The sequence below is a fragment of the Myotis yumanensis genome, unplaced genomic scaffold, assembly GCF_028538775.1.
Source record: "Myotis yumanensis isolate MYYU_CA2020_CCGP unplaced genomic scaffold, mMyoYum1.0.hap1 SCAF_1, whole genome shotgun sequence".
Lineage (NCBI taxonomy): Eukaryota > Metazoa > Chordata > Mammalia > Chiroptera > Vespertilionidae > Myotis > Myotis yumanensis.
In genome coordinates, this window is record NW_027223752.1 from 133,846,640 (window position 1) to 133,863,953 (window position 17,314).

General features: G+C 40.7%; 1 protein-coding gene across 5 annotated transcripts in view; it reads right to left on the reverse strand.

Annotated features, from left to right (window-relative positions):
• HSPA14 (heat shock protein family A (Hsp70) member 14) overlaps positions 1 to 17,314 on the reverse strand; it is a 58,978-nt gene that overhangs the window by 31,061 nt on the left and 10,603 nt on the right. For 3 of the 5 annotated variants that reach the window (XR_011473527.1, XM_070432020.1, XM_070432030.1), the window contains exons 4-8: positions 17,197 to 17,245; positions 16,959 to 17,064; positions 16,337 to 16,427; positions 13,045 to 13,149; positions 11,620 to 11,781 (exon numbers count right to left, since the gene is read on the reverse strand). Coding sequence is in view for 4 of the 5 variants with exons in the window: in XM_070432020.1 (XP_070288121.1) it covers positions 11,620 to 11,781; positions 13,045 to 13,149; positions 16,337 to 16,427; positions 16,959 to 17,064; positions 17,197 to 17,245 (513 nt within the window). In the remaining variant the exon portion in view is untranslated. The remainder of the gene's footprint in view (positions 1 to 11,619; positions 11,782 to 13,044; positions 13,150 to 16,336; positions 16,428 to 16,958; positions 17,065 to 17,196; positions 17,246 to 17,314) is intronic. The other 2 variants (XM_070432039.1, XM_070432052.1) reach the window with 2 other exon arrangements.

A 17,314-nucleotide genomic window follows, 5' to 3' on the forward strand; every position in this document is an offset into this window, starting at 1 on the left:
GTCCATGGCCGTTGGGGCCAGCATGATCCATGAATGTGGAAGGGGTCCCGCAGGGCTGCTGGCAGAAGGGAACTCTAAAAATAAGCCCATAGCTGGATTGGGTGCAAAAAGGCAGCCTAGGATTTTGCCAGTGTGCCGGCTGCTTAGTGCCAGGAGAGAGAGGACGTGTGGAAGAGACTGCGCACAGAGCTGGACGGTGGAGGGTTGCCAGTTCTCGAACCTTCTCAGGCTCTTTTTCTTTTTCCTCTCTCCCCCTTAAATCTTTGTGTTTGGTTATTAAACCCAATACATACTTGGGGTCACTCACAGAGACTGCAGGGGAAAGTTGTTTTTCTGGAACCTGGGAATCAGAGTGGGGAGTAACGATCAAAGAACCAGTTCAAGGGCAGTCGACTCTCCCAAAACCTAAATACTGACAAGAGAGGACTTATAGCCTTGGAGGTCAATCCAGAAACACTGCCACCCAGGGGCTGAACCACAAACTCACTATTCTGTAAACACAAATAAAGGCAGTCTGGGAAACAAATGCTGCCTGCTTTAAAATCAGGACTGTGGTTTACAACATGGAGGAACAGTGTATCGCAGGGAACTTCAACACTCTCCTGTATACCTGACAGGACTAATGCGTGCCAAACAGAAGAGCAAAGGAATTGAAGGACCTTCACTACTGCACATTTTTTTTTCACCTTTTACTCAAGAAACTAATTTTTTTTTTTCATCACCTGATTTTACCTTTTTAATTACATTTTTATTTTTAACCAGTATTATTACTACTACCGTTTTACCTTTTTTTATAGTGTCATTTTATTTTCTCTTTATTTTATTTTGGGATTAGTGTTCTACATTCTATTTTCATTTTTCCTTTAGCATCATTTTACTCTACCTCAACTTTACCTTTACGCCAAAACTGTCTTCCTCACTTTTCCCCTTTTGTTGTCCTATTTCTCTTACCCTATTCCTGCTTTAGATTTTCCCTATTCCTTCTTTTTGGCCCCTATTAAAATTTCACCCTACTTATATATCTAATTTCCAATCCCCTGCTCTAAATCCATATACACCTCTCTCTTCTCTTTCTTCACTATCCAAATTTTTTTTTTCTCTCTGGCATTTTGTTGTTGTTTGCTTGATTGTTGAGTATATTGGGTTTTTTTATGCTTGTTTGTGAGATTGTTTTTCTTTTTCTGTTGGCCCCCCCGCTTATTTTTTTTGCTTCTGTGTTCCCTCGCCTCGTTTGATATTAGTTGTTGTTTGTAGTTTGCATTCATCTCTAGGGATCTGTTGCTGGAATTTGTTGGGATTAGTGGCTGTTCTGTTGAAGTTTTCTCCCCATATAGATAGTTTCTTCCCCTCCTCTATTTCATTCTCTTTCTTTTCTCTCTTACTTTTTTTCTCTTTTCCCAACTTCATTTTTGCACTCCTTTTCTTTTTCTCTTTTTTTCGTTTTCTCTTCTTTCTTCCTTATCCCCTAATTCTCTTTGCTCTGGTGGTCACCTTTATTTGGGGTTATTAGTATCGTGAATACATTTGTGTTCAGTGCCTTGTGTGTTGTAGTTTGTTGTGTTGTATTTTGTGCCTTTAAATCAACGCAGCAGAGAGAGAGAACTACATAACCAATCACCTGGAGAAGAGAGATCATGGGGAGAAAAAGAAACAGCCCACATATGAAAGAAAAACAGGCATCACCAGAAAAGGAAGTAAACGAAATGGAGGCAATGGAGGCAAGCAACCTGTCAGAGAAAGAATTCAGAGAAACGGTCATAAGGTGGATGAAAAGAATGGAAGACAAATTCAACAATAAGTGTAAGAACCAAGAGGAAATGAAGAAGAACCAAGAAGAAATGAAAAATGACATCACTGCTATAAAGAACTCAATAGAAAGCATCAACAGTAGACTAGAAGAAGCAGAGGACCGCATCAGTGAGCTAGAAGACAAGGTAGGAAAAAATACCCAAGCAGAGCAGCTTCTAGAAAAAAAAATTAAAAAGGAGGAGGAGAGCCGAAGAGAACTTTGGGACAACACGAAACGAAACAACATCTGCATAATGGGATGCCAGAAGGAGAGGAAACTGAGCAAGGAATAGAAAAAAACCCTGTTTGAAAAAATAATGACAGAAAACTTCCCTGACATAGGGAAGAAAAAACTCACACAAATCCAAGAAGCTCAGAGTCCCAAACAAAATGAACCCCAAAAGACCGACGCCAAGGCACATTATCATTCAATTGGCAAACACCAACAACAAAGCAAGAATCTTAAAAGCGGCCAGAGAGAGACAGAAAGTTACCTACAAAGGATCCCCCATCAGACTAGCGACTGATTTCTCAACAGAAACACATCAGGCAAGAAGGGAATGGAATGAAATATACAAAGTCATGCAAAGGAAGGGTCTGAATCCAAGAATACTGTACCCAGCAAGGCTATCAATCAAAATTGAGGGTGAAATCAGGAGCTTCACAGACAAAAAAAGACTATGGGAGTTTATTACCACCAAACCAGCAATGCAAGAAATGCTACAGAGTCTGCTGCAAAAAGAAAAAATAGGAAACAAAGAAGGAATACAGGGGTAAAGAATAAAAATGGCAACAAACAAGTATCTATCAATAATAACTTTAACCCTTTGCACTCCGCTGTCCCCTCTTAGGGGACATCGGAATTCTAGCATATCACTCGGATGTCCCCTCTCAGGGGACATTGCAGTTTATTAGTGATTACGGGGAATTGAGTTATTTCAACACAGCTTTTTGAGACATGCATGTTTCCCTGAAGTTTTATCTTGAAATGGCACAAGAAATTAAATCAAAATATCGTCAAATTACTAAGATATATACAAGAAATGTCAGCGGGTTTTGTGTCGGATTAAACAATAAACTACATATTCCCGATGTGGGACAAAGAAAACGGGACTGCATTGTGTGTTCTAACAGGAAAACACCTGGTGGCAGGCGTCAAACCACTTATTACTGTCAAACATGCACTAATCAGCCTGCAATGCATATTGGGGAGTGTTACAAAACTTATCATACTGTACAAAATTATAAACAATAAAATATTGTTTTTTTGGCAAATATACATTCCTCGATGTCACCCAATTCATATAAGTCCAATATCATTATAATACGTTACTTGGTTCCAAAATTATACTAAATAATACGAGGGTCTGTAAATGCATGTTTCCGCCGCAAAGTAGCGTAGAGTAGCTGGTAGCCAATGTCCAGAATGGTTCGGAGTGCAAAGGGTTAAATGTAAATGGATTAAATGCCCCAATGAAAAGACATAGGGTAACTGAGAGGATAAGAAAACATGACCCATATATCTGCTGTCTACAGGAAACCCACCTCAGAAAAAAAGACGCACACAGACTGATGGTGAAGGGATGGAAAAAGGTTTTTCAGGCAAATGGAAATGAAAAAAAAAGCTGGGGTAGCAATACTTATATCTGACAAATTAGATTTCAAAGTGAAGGACATAAAAAGAGATAAGGAAGGCCACTTCATAATACTAAAGGGAGCAATCCAACAAGAAGAAATAACTCTGGTAAACATATATGCACCCAATATAGGAGCACCCAAATACATAAGAAAACTTCTGGAGGAGATCAAGGGTGAGATTGACAGCAATACAATCATAGTAGGGGACTTTAATACCCCACTATCACCATTGGACAAATCCTCTAAACAAAAAATCAGCAAAGAAACATCAATTCTAAATGACTCACTAGATCAGATGGAATTAATTGACATCTTCAGAACATTTCACCCCAAAGCCACAGAATATACATTCTTCTCAAGTGCACATATATCATTTTCAAAGATAGACCATATACTGGGTCACAGGCAAAGTCTCTTCAAATTCAAGAAGATAGAAATCGTATCAAGCATCTTCTCAGATCACAATGGCATAAAACTGGAAATCAACTACAATAAAAAAAATCAAACACATGGAGACTAAATAGCATGCTATTAAACAATGACTGGGTTACCAGAGAGATCAAAGAAGAAATAAAAAACATCATGGCCACAAACAACAATGAAAACACAACAATCCAAAACCTATGGGACACAGCGAAAGCACTCTTGAGAGGGAAGTTCATAGCTCTACAAGCCTACTGTTAAAAAACAACAAACGATGATAATAAATTACCTAATCCTACAACTTAAAGAGTTAGAAAGAGAGGAACAAGAAAAGCCCAGTGTAAGCAGAAGGAAGGAAATAATAAAGATCAGAGCAGAGATCAATGACATAGAGACCAAAAAATCAATACAAAAGATGAACAAAACCAAGAGCTGGTTCTTTGAAAGGATAAACAAGATTGATGAACCTCTAGCCAGGCTCACCAAGAAACAAAAAGAGAGGACCCAAATAAACAAAATCAGAAATGAAAGAGGAGAAATAACAACAGACCCCACAGAAATATAAAGGATTGTTAAAAAATACTATGGACAACTCTACGCCAACAAATTAGACAACCTGGAGAAAAGAGACATATTCCTAGAAAAATACAACCTTCCAAAACTTAATCAGGAAGAATCTAAAAATCTCAATAGGCCAATAACTATGGAAGAAATTGAAGCAGTCATCAAAAAGCTTCCAGCAAACAAAGCCCGGGGCCAGATGGCTTCACAGGGGAGTTCTACCAAGCATTCAAAGAACTAAAACCTATCCTCCTCAGACTATTCCAAAAAATTCAAGAGGAAGGAACACTTCCCAGCTCATTCTATGAAGCCAGCATCACCCTAATACCAAAACCAAATAAAGACAACACAATGAAAGAGAATTACAGGCCAATATCCCTCATGAACATAGATGCCAAAATCCTCAACAAAATCCTAGCAAATCGGATCCAGCAGTACATCAGAAAAATCATACATCATGACCAAGTAGGATTTATCCCAGGGATGCAAGGATGGTACAATATCTGCAAATCAATAAACATAATACATCACATAAACAAATTCAGAGATAAAAACCACATAGTCATATCAATTGATGCAGAAAAAGCATTTAACAAAATCCAACACCCATCCTATCTAATAAAAGAGAAAGATGCAATTGACCGTGGCCCTGAACGCTTCCCAGTGGCTAATCAGGGAGATATGCAAATTAACTGCCAACCAAGATGGCGGCCGGCAGCCAGGCACTGAAGCTAACAGGAGGCTTGCTTGCTGCAGAGACGGAGGAAGCCAAGGTTCCCCGCCTGCTGCTGCTGGCCTCTGAGCTGCAACTCTAAGAAACATTGTTGCAAATATAGAAGGTTAACATTCCTCAGAAACCTGCTTTAAGCCAGCTGGGCTTCAGCCAGCAGGATCACAACAGTGTTACAAGTATAGAACCCAAACAAACCCAGATCCCTGCTTTCAGCAGCGGAGGTCTCATAGCTGGAGCCGAGCCTCAGAGCTAAAACCTACTCTCAGCTCCAGTGCCAGCCATAGAAGGTAAATATATCCCAGAATAAGAAAAAAAGGAGAGGTTGGGAGCCTCAGTTGCCCGCCAGCCTGAAAACAGCCATCATCCCCTCAACCAGACTTGCCTGGCACCGCAGTGGGGACCCCCACTCTGAAGGGGGTGTGACCAGCTGCAAACAGCCATCATCCCCTCACCCAGACTGGCCAGGCACCCCAGTGGGGACCCCCACCCTGAAGCAACAAGATGGCGGCTAATTTGCATACTGAAGGCGGGCGGCAGCGGGCAAGGCTGTCCGCGATCTCGGGACCCGGATCTGTGACTCTGCCGGGTGGCGGGGAGCGCTTGAGGCTGTCGGCGGTTTGGGACCCGGATCCATGTCCTGGCGGGCGGGGGGCAGCGCTTGAGGCTGTCCACGCGACCTAGACACAGATCTGTGACCCTGCCGGGCGGGGGCAGTGCTTGAGGCTGTCCACAGGACCAAGACACGGATCTGTGACCCTGCCGGGCGGGGGGCAGTACTTGAGGCTGTCCATGGGACCAAGACACAGATCTGTGACCCTGCCGGGCGGGGGGCAGCACTTGAGACTGTCCGAGGTCCTGGGACTCGGATCCGTGACCCTTCCCGGCAGGGCGGTAGCTCGCACAGGGGCAGATCGGCCGGGGTTGGGCAGGGCAGGACGCCTGGCTTCCGCCCAGCCCCAGTCACTCTGGGCAGGTGAGCAGCGCAGAGAGCCCCTGGACAGGGGAGGCAGGCCAGCGGAGGGCGGCCTGTACTCCCCACATGGTGGTGGTGACAGCTGTGAGCACGCCAAGCGGAACCTGCAGGCTGAGCTGAAGTAGCGCCTGCAGGCCATCAGCGCCCAGGAGTGGCTGCGCAAGATCCGCCTCCTGGCCCAGAAGGTGCAGGATCGCAGGGACAGCCACCGTGGTGGGCCAGACTGACGTCCTCCTGACCGCACCACGGGGGTTTGCGGATCTGCAAAGCCAGAGGCCTCCGGTGTGCACACCCACCCCTGGCATGCGAACATCCCCCAGCACACTGTCACCCTCCTGCGCCTGCAACAGTTGCAAACCAAGGCGTGCACAAGTTCCCCCCGCCTCTCCACCGCACTTCCATCAACCCGGCATGCCTAACACCCCCACAGAATGTGCACACATCCCCTCTGATGCGCTCCCATCCTTTGGAGAGTGTCTGGGTGTTCTGGGTGCTGAGAGTGGGCACCTGTGAGATGACAGTGAGAGGGCGGAGTGGTGATGCCCTGTTCCCACGGAGGCCAGTGCAGCTATGAGATCACCTCTGGGGGTTTAATGCAAGTGCTGAGGCAGGAGCAGGTGCAGACAGACACACCTGGTGGGCGCGGGCGGCCCTTGCTGAGGTTGAGGTGCCTTTGGTCAGCGTTCAAGATCAAGAACCCAGAGGCGGAGAGGAATTCCGTCCTCTCAGTGAAACAGTGGGATAGTCGGGGCAACTGTAGAGAAGGAATGTGCACTTTGGGTGCCAGCACCCATGAGCGAAGGCTGCCCTGACTGAGCCTCGCTTGCTTGGGGCCTAGCGCACTCCTGCAGGGAGCGGGTGACAGGACGTGCTTTTCTGAATTAATGAGAGAAAACGTTGATTCTCCTGCTGCCCACGAAGGTGGAAAGTGAAGTGGGGAGACATGTGGGGAGTGAGCAAGGTTCCCTGTCTGGGGGTTCCAAATCTGCTGTTGGTTTCTTTCACCGCTGACTAGAGATATACAGGGTGTCCCCCCAAAATGTATACACACTTTGAATACCTACTAATTCCAATGGTTTTAAGCATGAGAAAGAAACAACAATGGAGCTGTTATCTGTTAAAAGTGTGGGCACAAACAGGTAGTTGGACATTCCCTGAGAGGTCTCAGATTGGAGAGGGTAAAGGCCAGACTGAGGGGCCCCTTTCCTCTCCCGCTACCCCAGTGCACGAATTTCGTGCACCGGGCTACTAGTTTTTGATAAAAACTCTCAGCAAAGTGGGAATAGAAGGATCATACCTCAACATAATAAAAACCATATATGACAAACCCACAGCCAACATCATACTCAATGGGCAAAAACTAAAACCATTTCCCCTAAGAACAGGAACAAGACAGGGATGCCCACTCTTACTACTCCTGTTTGATATAGTACTGGAAGTATTAGTCATTGAAATTAGACAAGAACAAGAAATAAAAGGCATCCAAATTGGAAAAGAGAAGTAAAACAATCCTTATTCGCAGATGACATGATATTGTACATAAAAAACCCTAAAGACTCCATCAAAAAACTATTAGACTCAATAAATGAATTCGGCAATGTAGCAGGATACAAAATCAACGCCAAGAAATTTATGGCATTTCTATACACCAATAGTGAACTTACAGAAAGAGAGACTAAAAAAGCAATCCCATTTACCATCACACCAAAAAAATTAAGATACCTAGGAATAATCCTAACTAAAGAGGTAAAAGACCTCTACTCAGAAAACTACAGGATACTGAAAAAAGAGACAGAGGAAGACATAAACAGATGGAAGAACATACCGTGTTCATGGATTGGTAGAAGCAACATCATTAAAATGTCCATACTACCCAAAGCAATCTATAAATTCAATGCAGTTCCCATTAAAATATCAACAGCATATTTCACAGACCTAGAACGAACTCTCCAAAAATACATCTGGAATAAAAAAAGACCCAGAATAGCTCCAGCGATCCTAAGAAAGAAGAACAAAGTAGGTGGGATCTTAATACCTGATATTACAAAGCCACTGTTCTCAAAACTGCCTGGTACTGGCACAAAAACAGACATATAGATCAATGGAATAGAATAGAGAATCCAGAAATCGACCCGAACCAATATGCTCAATTAATATTTGACAAGGGGGTAAGAACATACAATGGAGTCAAGACAGTCTCTTTAATAAATGGTGTTGGGAAAATTGGACAGATACATGCAAAAAAATGAAACTAGACCAGCAACTTACACCACACACAAAAATAGATTCAAAATGGATAAAGGACTTAAATGTAAGACGGAAACCATAAAAATACTAGGGGATTCCGAAGGCAACAAAATCTCATACATATGCCGAAGCAATTTCTTCACCGATACAGCTCCTAGGGCAGTGATGGTGAACCTTTTGAGCTCGCGTGTCAGCATTTTGAAAAACCCTAACTTAACTCTGGTGCCATGTCACATATAGAATTTTTTTGATATTTGCAACCATAGTAAAACATATTCGCCAATGTTATCACCGATAAGGGTTTAATCTCCAACCATTATAGGGAACTCATACAACTTAACAAAAGGAAGATAAATAATCCAATCAAAAAATGGGCAAAGGACCTAAATAGACACTTTTCAAAAGAGGACATTCAGAAAGCCAAGAGACATATGAAAACATGCTCAAAGTCACTAATCATCTGAGAGATGCAAATCAAAACAACAATGAGGTACCATCTCACACCTGTCAGAATGGCTATCATCAACAAACAAAAAGTGCTGGAGAGGATGCGGAGAAAAGGGAACACTCATGCACTGCTGGTGGGAATGCAGACTGGTGCAGCCACTATGGAAGACAGTAGGGAGTTTCCTCAAAAAGTTAAAAATGGAACTCCCATTTGACCCAGTGATCCCACTTCTAGGAATATATCCCAAGAAACAGAAACACCAATCAGAAAGGATATATGCATTCCTATGTTCATAGCAGCACAATTTACCATAGCGAAGATCTGGAAACAGCCTAAGTGCCCATCAGCAGATGAATGGATTAGAAAACTGTGGTACATCTACACAATGGAATACTATGCTGCAGTAAAAAGGAAGGAATTCTTACCATTTGCAACAGCATGGATGGAACTGGAGAGCATTATGCTAAGTGAAATAAGCCAGTCAATGAAAGAAAAATACCACATGATCTCACTCATTTATGGATAATAAGGACCATTATAAACTGATGAACAAAAATAGATACAGAGGCAGAGGAGCCTCGAACAGACTGTCAAACTACAGCAGGAAGGCTGTGTGGGAGGGGGTTGGGGGGCGGGAGGGGGGTAAGAGATCAACTGAAGGACTTGTATGCACGCATATAAGCATAACCAATGGACATAAGACACTGGGGGGTAGGAGAGGCTGGGGGATTGTGGGGGGGGGGGGGGAGAAGACATATGTAATACTCGTTGTAATATTTTAAGCAATAAAAAAAAAACCACATATAGTTAAAAAAACAAAAAAGATAATAAGCAACTCAAAAAGCAGTATTAATACCAGATTTTAGCATCTGGCTTCAAACCCACCAAAATTTCTGAAGAAAATTCTCGCAATTAAAAGAAGAATCTCTTCAAGAAAAATCAATAACCAATATACATAATACTCTGAACTTCTGCATTCTGTACCTTTAATAATACAGTGTACTTTAAAGAAGGCAGAGTACCTGCCATTTTTTATTTTTTGCAGATGAGACAAATGGAGGTTGAAGGAGATAAATGTAACTAGGTCAAGTCTCATATATTACCCTTTACAATTGAGGCGTTGGTCAATGGTATAAAATTATCTGTCCAGCATTAAAAAAAATAAATAAAAGTAGTTCTTCAAAGAAATTTGGCACATACAAAACATGTAGAATTACAGTTCCTCTATCTCCAAGATGAATTAATTATTAACAATGTTTGATAGACAGTGAGCAAAGGCCTTGTTTTTAAACATGTACATTAATTAGAACTGTGAGTAAAATTAACAATGCTCTACCTTGAATTGGGACACCTTTATAACAAAAAACGGTATAGGTCTTTATTTAACAAATAAGAAATTACCACTTTTTCAAGACTTTCTTTCTTTCTTTTTTTTTTTTTTTTTAAATATATTTTATTGATTTTTTACAGAGAGGAAGGGAGAGAGATAGTCAGAAACATCGATGAGAGAGAAACATTGATCAGCTGCCTCCTGCACACCTCCCACTGGGGATGTGCCCACAACCCAGGTACATGCCCTTGACCGGAATCGAACCCGGGACCTTTCAGTCCGCAGGCCGACGCTCTATCCACTGAGCCAAACCGGTTTCGGCTTCAAGACTTTCTTTTATCCAGTATAGCTAAACCAGTGGTTCTCAACCTTCCTAATGCTGCGACCCTTTAATACAGTTCCTCATGTTGTGGTGACCCCCAACTATAAAATTATTTTCGTTGCTACTTCATAACTGTAATTTTGCTACTGTTATGAATCGTAATGTAAATATGTGATATGCAGGATGTATTTTCATTGTTACAAATTGAACATAATTAAAGCATAGTGATTAATCACAAAACAATACGTAATTATATATGTGTTTTCCAATGGTCTTAGGCAACCCCTGTGAAAGGGTCGTTCGACCCCCAAAGGGGTCGTGACCCACAGGTTGAGAACTGCTGAGCTAAACAGATGAAAACACTGTTTCAGCCACATTTTTTTTTAGCGCGGTAATGTCCAAAATATAACCTTTATATATAACCTTGATATACCAAACAAGATTAAAATTTTGAATGGAATAACTGCATCTAGTAACAAAAATAAAATATTCTCTGTAGTAGACTAGTAATTAAGTAAACACTCCATTAATTCCCTGGAATGTGACTATAACAATGTAATCTTCATGATCAGCTCTAAACTTAAAAACTGTTCAGAAGGTAGTGAGGCCTTTCCCGAGACATAGAGCAGCAGATGAAGAATGAAGAAACTGAACTTGAGATCCAAGTCCACACAGTTCTGTGTCTGGTAATCCCTTAAACTAAGTAAAAAATCCAAGCACAATGCACTGGACTATGCTTCCCAACATTTGCGTGGAGAGATATTAACTCCACAAAAATATCCAGTACATTGGAAAAAAACACATCCTCCTTTGAAGCAGAGCAATTTCAAATAAATTAGGGCAAAAAAACTAAAGACAAACTTCAATCAAAATATATCATCAGTCCTGGCTGGTTTTGCTCAATGGTTGGAGCATTGGCCAGCATATTGAAGGATCATGCATTCGATTCCTGGTTAGGGCATGTGCCTCAGTTGTAGGTTCCCTGGCCCCGGTAGGGGCATGTATGGGAGGCAGCCAATCAATGTATATTCTCACATTGATATTTCTCTATTTCTTTCTCTCTCTCCTCATTCCACTCTAAAAATCAATGGAAAAAAATATCCTCAGGTGAAGACTATCAACAACAATATATATAATCAAATTCATTATTACTCACCTCTGAAACTCAGAAGCTAGATGCTGTGCTAAGGTTTCTGTAAATTGTGTACCTCCGATGTTATCATCAGTGTTTGTTGAAATAACACGATATATTCCACTGTTAACTTCCAAGACACTGATAGATAAGGATGTTCCTCCAAGTTTGAACACCAAAATATTGCTTAAAAAAGAGATAACATGAGTAAGTTATGAGACCACAACGTTTTAAAGCTAGGCTCCACTTCTTAAACTAAGGAGCCACTTAGTTTAATCCATTTAGATCACAAATAAGGAAACTGAAAATCTCATGAGTAACTAACTTGTCCATGGTTGTGTGGTGATTGGTGGGGGGAGGGGTGTGGAGAGAGGTAGAAGAGGGCATAGGGAGGATAAATGATGATAGAGATTTGACTTGGGGTGGTGAACACACAATACAGTGTTGTAGAATTGTACACCTAAAACCTGTAAATTTTGTTAACCAGTGTTACCCCAATAAATTCCATTCTAAAAAAATTGTCCATAGTCATCACTTAGTGATGAATTAAGGTTAAAAACTAGATCTTTTAATTTTAAGTCAAAATTATTTTTCATTTAGTTGTGCTGGTAAAATTGTATTCTTCTGAATAACTAGAGTTCAAAACACCAACTTTTTAAATAAAGATTTGTGATTATAGTGAATTGTAAGAGAATTAAAAATAGAAATTTTGTGTTAATATTATCCAAGTTACTGCTGCAATAACATGTCTATAAACATGAAACATACCCAAAACTAGAAGCTAATTTCCTATGTATAAAAATTTATAATTTCTGATATTTTACATTTATCTAGTTTACCTAAAAATAATTTCCTACTGATTTATACAGATTCATTTCTTTACTCAAACTGTGAGATAAGATACAAGGTGAAACAATCAGAGAACATTAACACATCTGAATTAATTTCCTTGAAGCTGCATATGTCAAGGCCTAGTAAGACAACTTGACAACTAAATTAGGAGTATGTTTTACTGTTTCATAATCAAAATAATTCTTAAATCCTCACGTTGGATTTCTTGTCATCTGTCAAGACAAATGTGCATAAAACTACTCACTAGTTATAAACAAATTTAATAACTGAAATTGGTAGTAAAATTAAGTGTCTTAGCTTGATTTGGAATGTGGCTGAGCTTATAAATTTCAAATCTATCTCAATTATAGGGACAAAATGTGGGTCATAAGAGAAGGATAGATAAGGTCAATCTTCCCTCCTGTTATGTCCCTTCTCTGCTTTCCTAGGACACCTTTCTCATCTATTTGAAAAACTCCAGTTGAGAGTTTTCATGTCTTTCCATTCACAAAGGCTTGGAAGCGCTGCATTTTATAATAATCTCTACTGATGTAATTGCTATAAATCTTAAATATTTTCTGCACTGAATAATTTAAAGCTGAAAAATACGATTTTTACCTTTTTCCAGCAGGGGAGTCTTGTCCAATTCCATAAGCCAGGAGAGCTGCAGATGGTTCATGGATTAACCGCAAAACATTAAAGCCAGCAGCTCTGGCTGCTTCCCTGTGGACAATTTGCTTTCAGTGAATTTAGCATCACATGTTCAAGTGTACATTTTAGAAATGCTCTACTGTAAGATTTTATGCAATAGCAAATAAGATTGCATAAGTAGACTATGGATGGTAATGATCTTTAGAAGCAATATAATAGGACACAAGAGATGAATGTAACTCTTGAGATCTTTTTCCATTTAATAATGTTCATTGGTTGATCTCTTCCTACTCATCTCTGCCTTCCCTCTGAGATTCGACAGCCTGTTCCATGCTTCTATAACTCTGCATCTATTTTGTTCATCAGTTTATTTTGTTCATTAGATTCCATATATGAGTGAGATCATGTGATACTTGTTTTTCTCTGTCTTATTCTGCTTAGCATAATACTCTCCAAGTTCTGCCATGCTGTCTCAAAGGTTAAGAGACCCTTCTTTCATACTGCTGCATAATATTCCATGGTGTAAATGTACCACAGCTTTTTTATCCACTCATCTACTGATGGGCATTTGGGCTGTTTCCAGATCTTAGCTATTGTAAATTACGCTGCTATGAACACAGGGGTACATATATTCCTTCTGATTGGTGTTTCAGGTTTCTTAGAATATATTCCTAAAAGTGGGATCATTGGGCCAAATGGCAGTATGCATAACTCATGGACACAGACAACAGTGTGGTGAAAGCCTGGGGCAAGGGACAGGGGCAGGCTAGAAGGGGTCAATGGGGAAGAAAAAAAGGACATGTGTAATACTTTCAATAATAAAGATTAAAAACAAAGAAAAAAGTAATTTTGTACAACTGGTTATTAAGAATGAGAAACAAAGAAATAAAGAACAAATTAAAAAACTGGAAATAAAGAGAACTGATCTTGTATAGAGAAGCTATCTAAAATGGAACCAATGCATTATATAGTACTAGAGGCCTGGTGCATGAAATTTGTGCACTGGGGGGGTGGTGCTCTCAGCCCGGCCTGCGCCCTCTTGCAGTCTGGGAACCTTCGGGAGATGGACATCCTTAGCGCTGCTGCGAAGGCAGGAGAGGTTCCCACCACTGCTGCTGCGCTCGCCACCCATGAGCCCGGCTTCTGGTGAGCAGCGCTCACACTGACCACCAGGGAGCAGCTCCTGCATTGAGCGTCTGCTCCCTGGTGGTCAGTGCGCGTCACAGCGACCGATTGTTCTGCCGTTTGGTCAATTTGCATATTAGCCTTTTATTATATAGGATTTTAAAGCGCTAATATGAATAGTATACTTACGGAAAACTAAAAATTTTCTTTGATCTGCTAAATGGAGTTTTCTTTGACTATTGAGCTGCTTCTGACAAAAGTTTGAGAAAGGTTTTTCTTTACCTTTTAAGTAATCTACCTAAAAAGCAAACATTTTATTTCATCAAAATAACTAGAGGCCTGGTGCATGAAATTTGTGCACGGGGGGTGGGGGTGGGGGGGAGACCCTCAGCCTGGCCTGCACACTCTCCAATCCAGGACCCCTCAGGGGATGTCTGACTGCCTCTCGCAATCCGGGACCGCTGACTCCTAACTGCTCACCTGACTGCCTGCCTGGTCGCCCCTAACCCCTCTGCCTACATGATCGCCCCTAACCACCTCTGCCTGCCTACCTGATTGCCCCTAACTGCTCCCCTGCTGGCCTGATCGCTCCTAACTGCCTCTGCCTCACCCTGCACCCGGGACCCAGGATTCCCTCCTCCGGCTGGTTGCAGGCACCAGGGACCCAGGCTTCCCTTCCTCTGGCCGGCCACAGGCACCCAGGACCCGGGCCGGCCGCAGCTGCAGGGGACCGTAGGTGGGGTGCTTTGCTTGGGCCGCAGCCGGAGGTGCCTGGGACCATGGGGCGGGTGGCTTGTCCCTCTCCTGGGCTGCAGCCTGGCTGGTCCCCATTCCTCTCTCCCCAGTGTTGAGTGTCTGAGCTGTTTGGCGTGTGATGGCATGACAAACATTTGCATATTAGCTCTTTATTACATAGGATTTCTTATGCTTCATGTTAGTTTTATTGTCAGGTCTTGAATTACTTTTTCAAAACTGAGTCTACTCAATATTAAAAAGCTAACGTTTACTCACAACTATGTAACATGCTATATTTGTCTATAAACTTTTATTTTAACTCACACTGGTTAAATAAATAATTAGGTATTGTTTTATAAAAAACTAGAGGCCCACTGCATGAAGATTCATGCAAGAACAGGCCTTCCTTCCCCTGGCTGCCAGCACTGCCTTCACTCTGGCCGGAGCTGCCTTTCTGCCTTTGCTCTGGCCCGAAGCCACCTTTCCACCTTCCACACTGCCTAGAGGCCCCGAGTGGTTGGGGCGTGTGAAACACCTGCATCCTTGCCATGGCGATGACGCAAGCATCCCACCCTGCCCCCAGCTGCTCGGTGTGTGTGCACTGCCCACTGGCTCACCATCTTTATAGGGTTAATTTGCATATTCACTCGATTGGCTGGTGGGCGTCATGAAGGGATGGTCAATTTACATCTTTTATTAGCGTAGATAATAATGTTCAGAGTCTATTTTCTTAATTAAGAAAATACCATGTGTTTATACTTAACAAGAAAAAGAAAGCTCTCAAAAATGCCTATGCTTATAAACTTTAGACAAATTTATAACATTTTGCAATTTTCCAATTTCTTTTAGAGTCAGTTTTTAATATCCCTCCAGTTCAAGTAAATGAAGCAATTCTCTGCCCCAGAAGCAACCTAGATGCTTGCCAAAACCTCATGTGGAACTGTATTCCAAAAGTAAAGACATGCATTCTCACCAATTATATTTGCACAATCTATAAAAACTACATGCAACTTTTTGGTTAGATGTTAAGAACTAAGGTGAAGGAATACCTGCAAACATATAAAATTGCCTATTTTTATATAATTTCAACATAAACCCTAATTACTTAAAAATAAGGCAAAGTAATTCATAAACATAAACTTAACCTGGTAATTAAAAACATTTCTAATCAAAATAGATAAGAAGGTACATCTAATTTTATATTCTCTTAACATTTCATAAAAGATAGGAAATATTATCAGTAACATACTTTTTACCATACTATTTACAAATATACGTTACAAATAAAATTTTATTGGCCAAGGGGTTTTCAAATGTAATTTTACTTTTTTACTATATGGTGGTATTGTAAAATTTGTATTTCCTTTAAGCAAATAAAATAAACCCATATTATACTTACCCAAGAGCATTTTTTTGCTTTTCTCCAAAATCAAATGGAACAGTAATAACTACATCATTTGCATCTGAGCCCAAGACAGAATGTGCCGTTTCTATATATTAAAAAAACATAAAAATAAATTCTGATGACACAGAAATATATCAAGTGATACTTTCTGAGGTTAATCAATTTGCAGCAAAGATCTTCTCACTATAAAGATTTTCCAGTTCACTTGCTGTCCCACCCTATTGATTTTCTTTTTTTGCTCTCTTAAATCATGCGTGTGGATTTGGTAGTTTGTGGACATAGAACTAGATACTTTCTAAGGTGCCTGGCTCTTAGGCTTCAGTTTTAACCACCTCCCAAATTAGACTGGTTTTTATTGGGAATGAGCTTCTAATGTGTCAATGTAAAGACAAACAGTATAATGTTAGTTCAACACATTAAAGGGATGCCTTACATTCCACAAACTCATAGTATAATCCCAGAGGTGATGCGAGCCTTATGCATAATCTACTCCAAAATTTCCTAAATTGTTTTAAGAATGCCACTCAGCTCTAGCCCTCGTCAGAAGTGATGAAACCAAAAAATATGTTTACTTTTAAGGTCAACTCTTAAAAATTTTTTTGCTTTGGCTCAATACCTTTCATTTTACTAAATATCTGTCTGGCAACATCTTCTGGGTTAACAAATTTTGTTTCTTCTCCAGTATCTATTTTATATCGTAATTTCCCATTTTTTTCAATGACCTAGAAAGAAAATTGTAAGTGTTAAATAAGGAACAATTTTAACAAAAATATAAAGTTTCAAACCAATATTATAGGACAGCACCTTAGCAATTACTTTGTGTAATAGGGAAGTAATAACAGGACCATACTCACTAAACATTTACTTTCTGTGATGTATTTCTGAGCCTGTGGGTCATCAGAGCTGTTCATAAAGATAAAGATAATTAAGTATTAAAATCTGTATTTTTCATATATAAGTTTTAAAGAACAC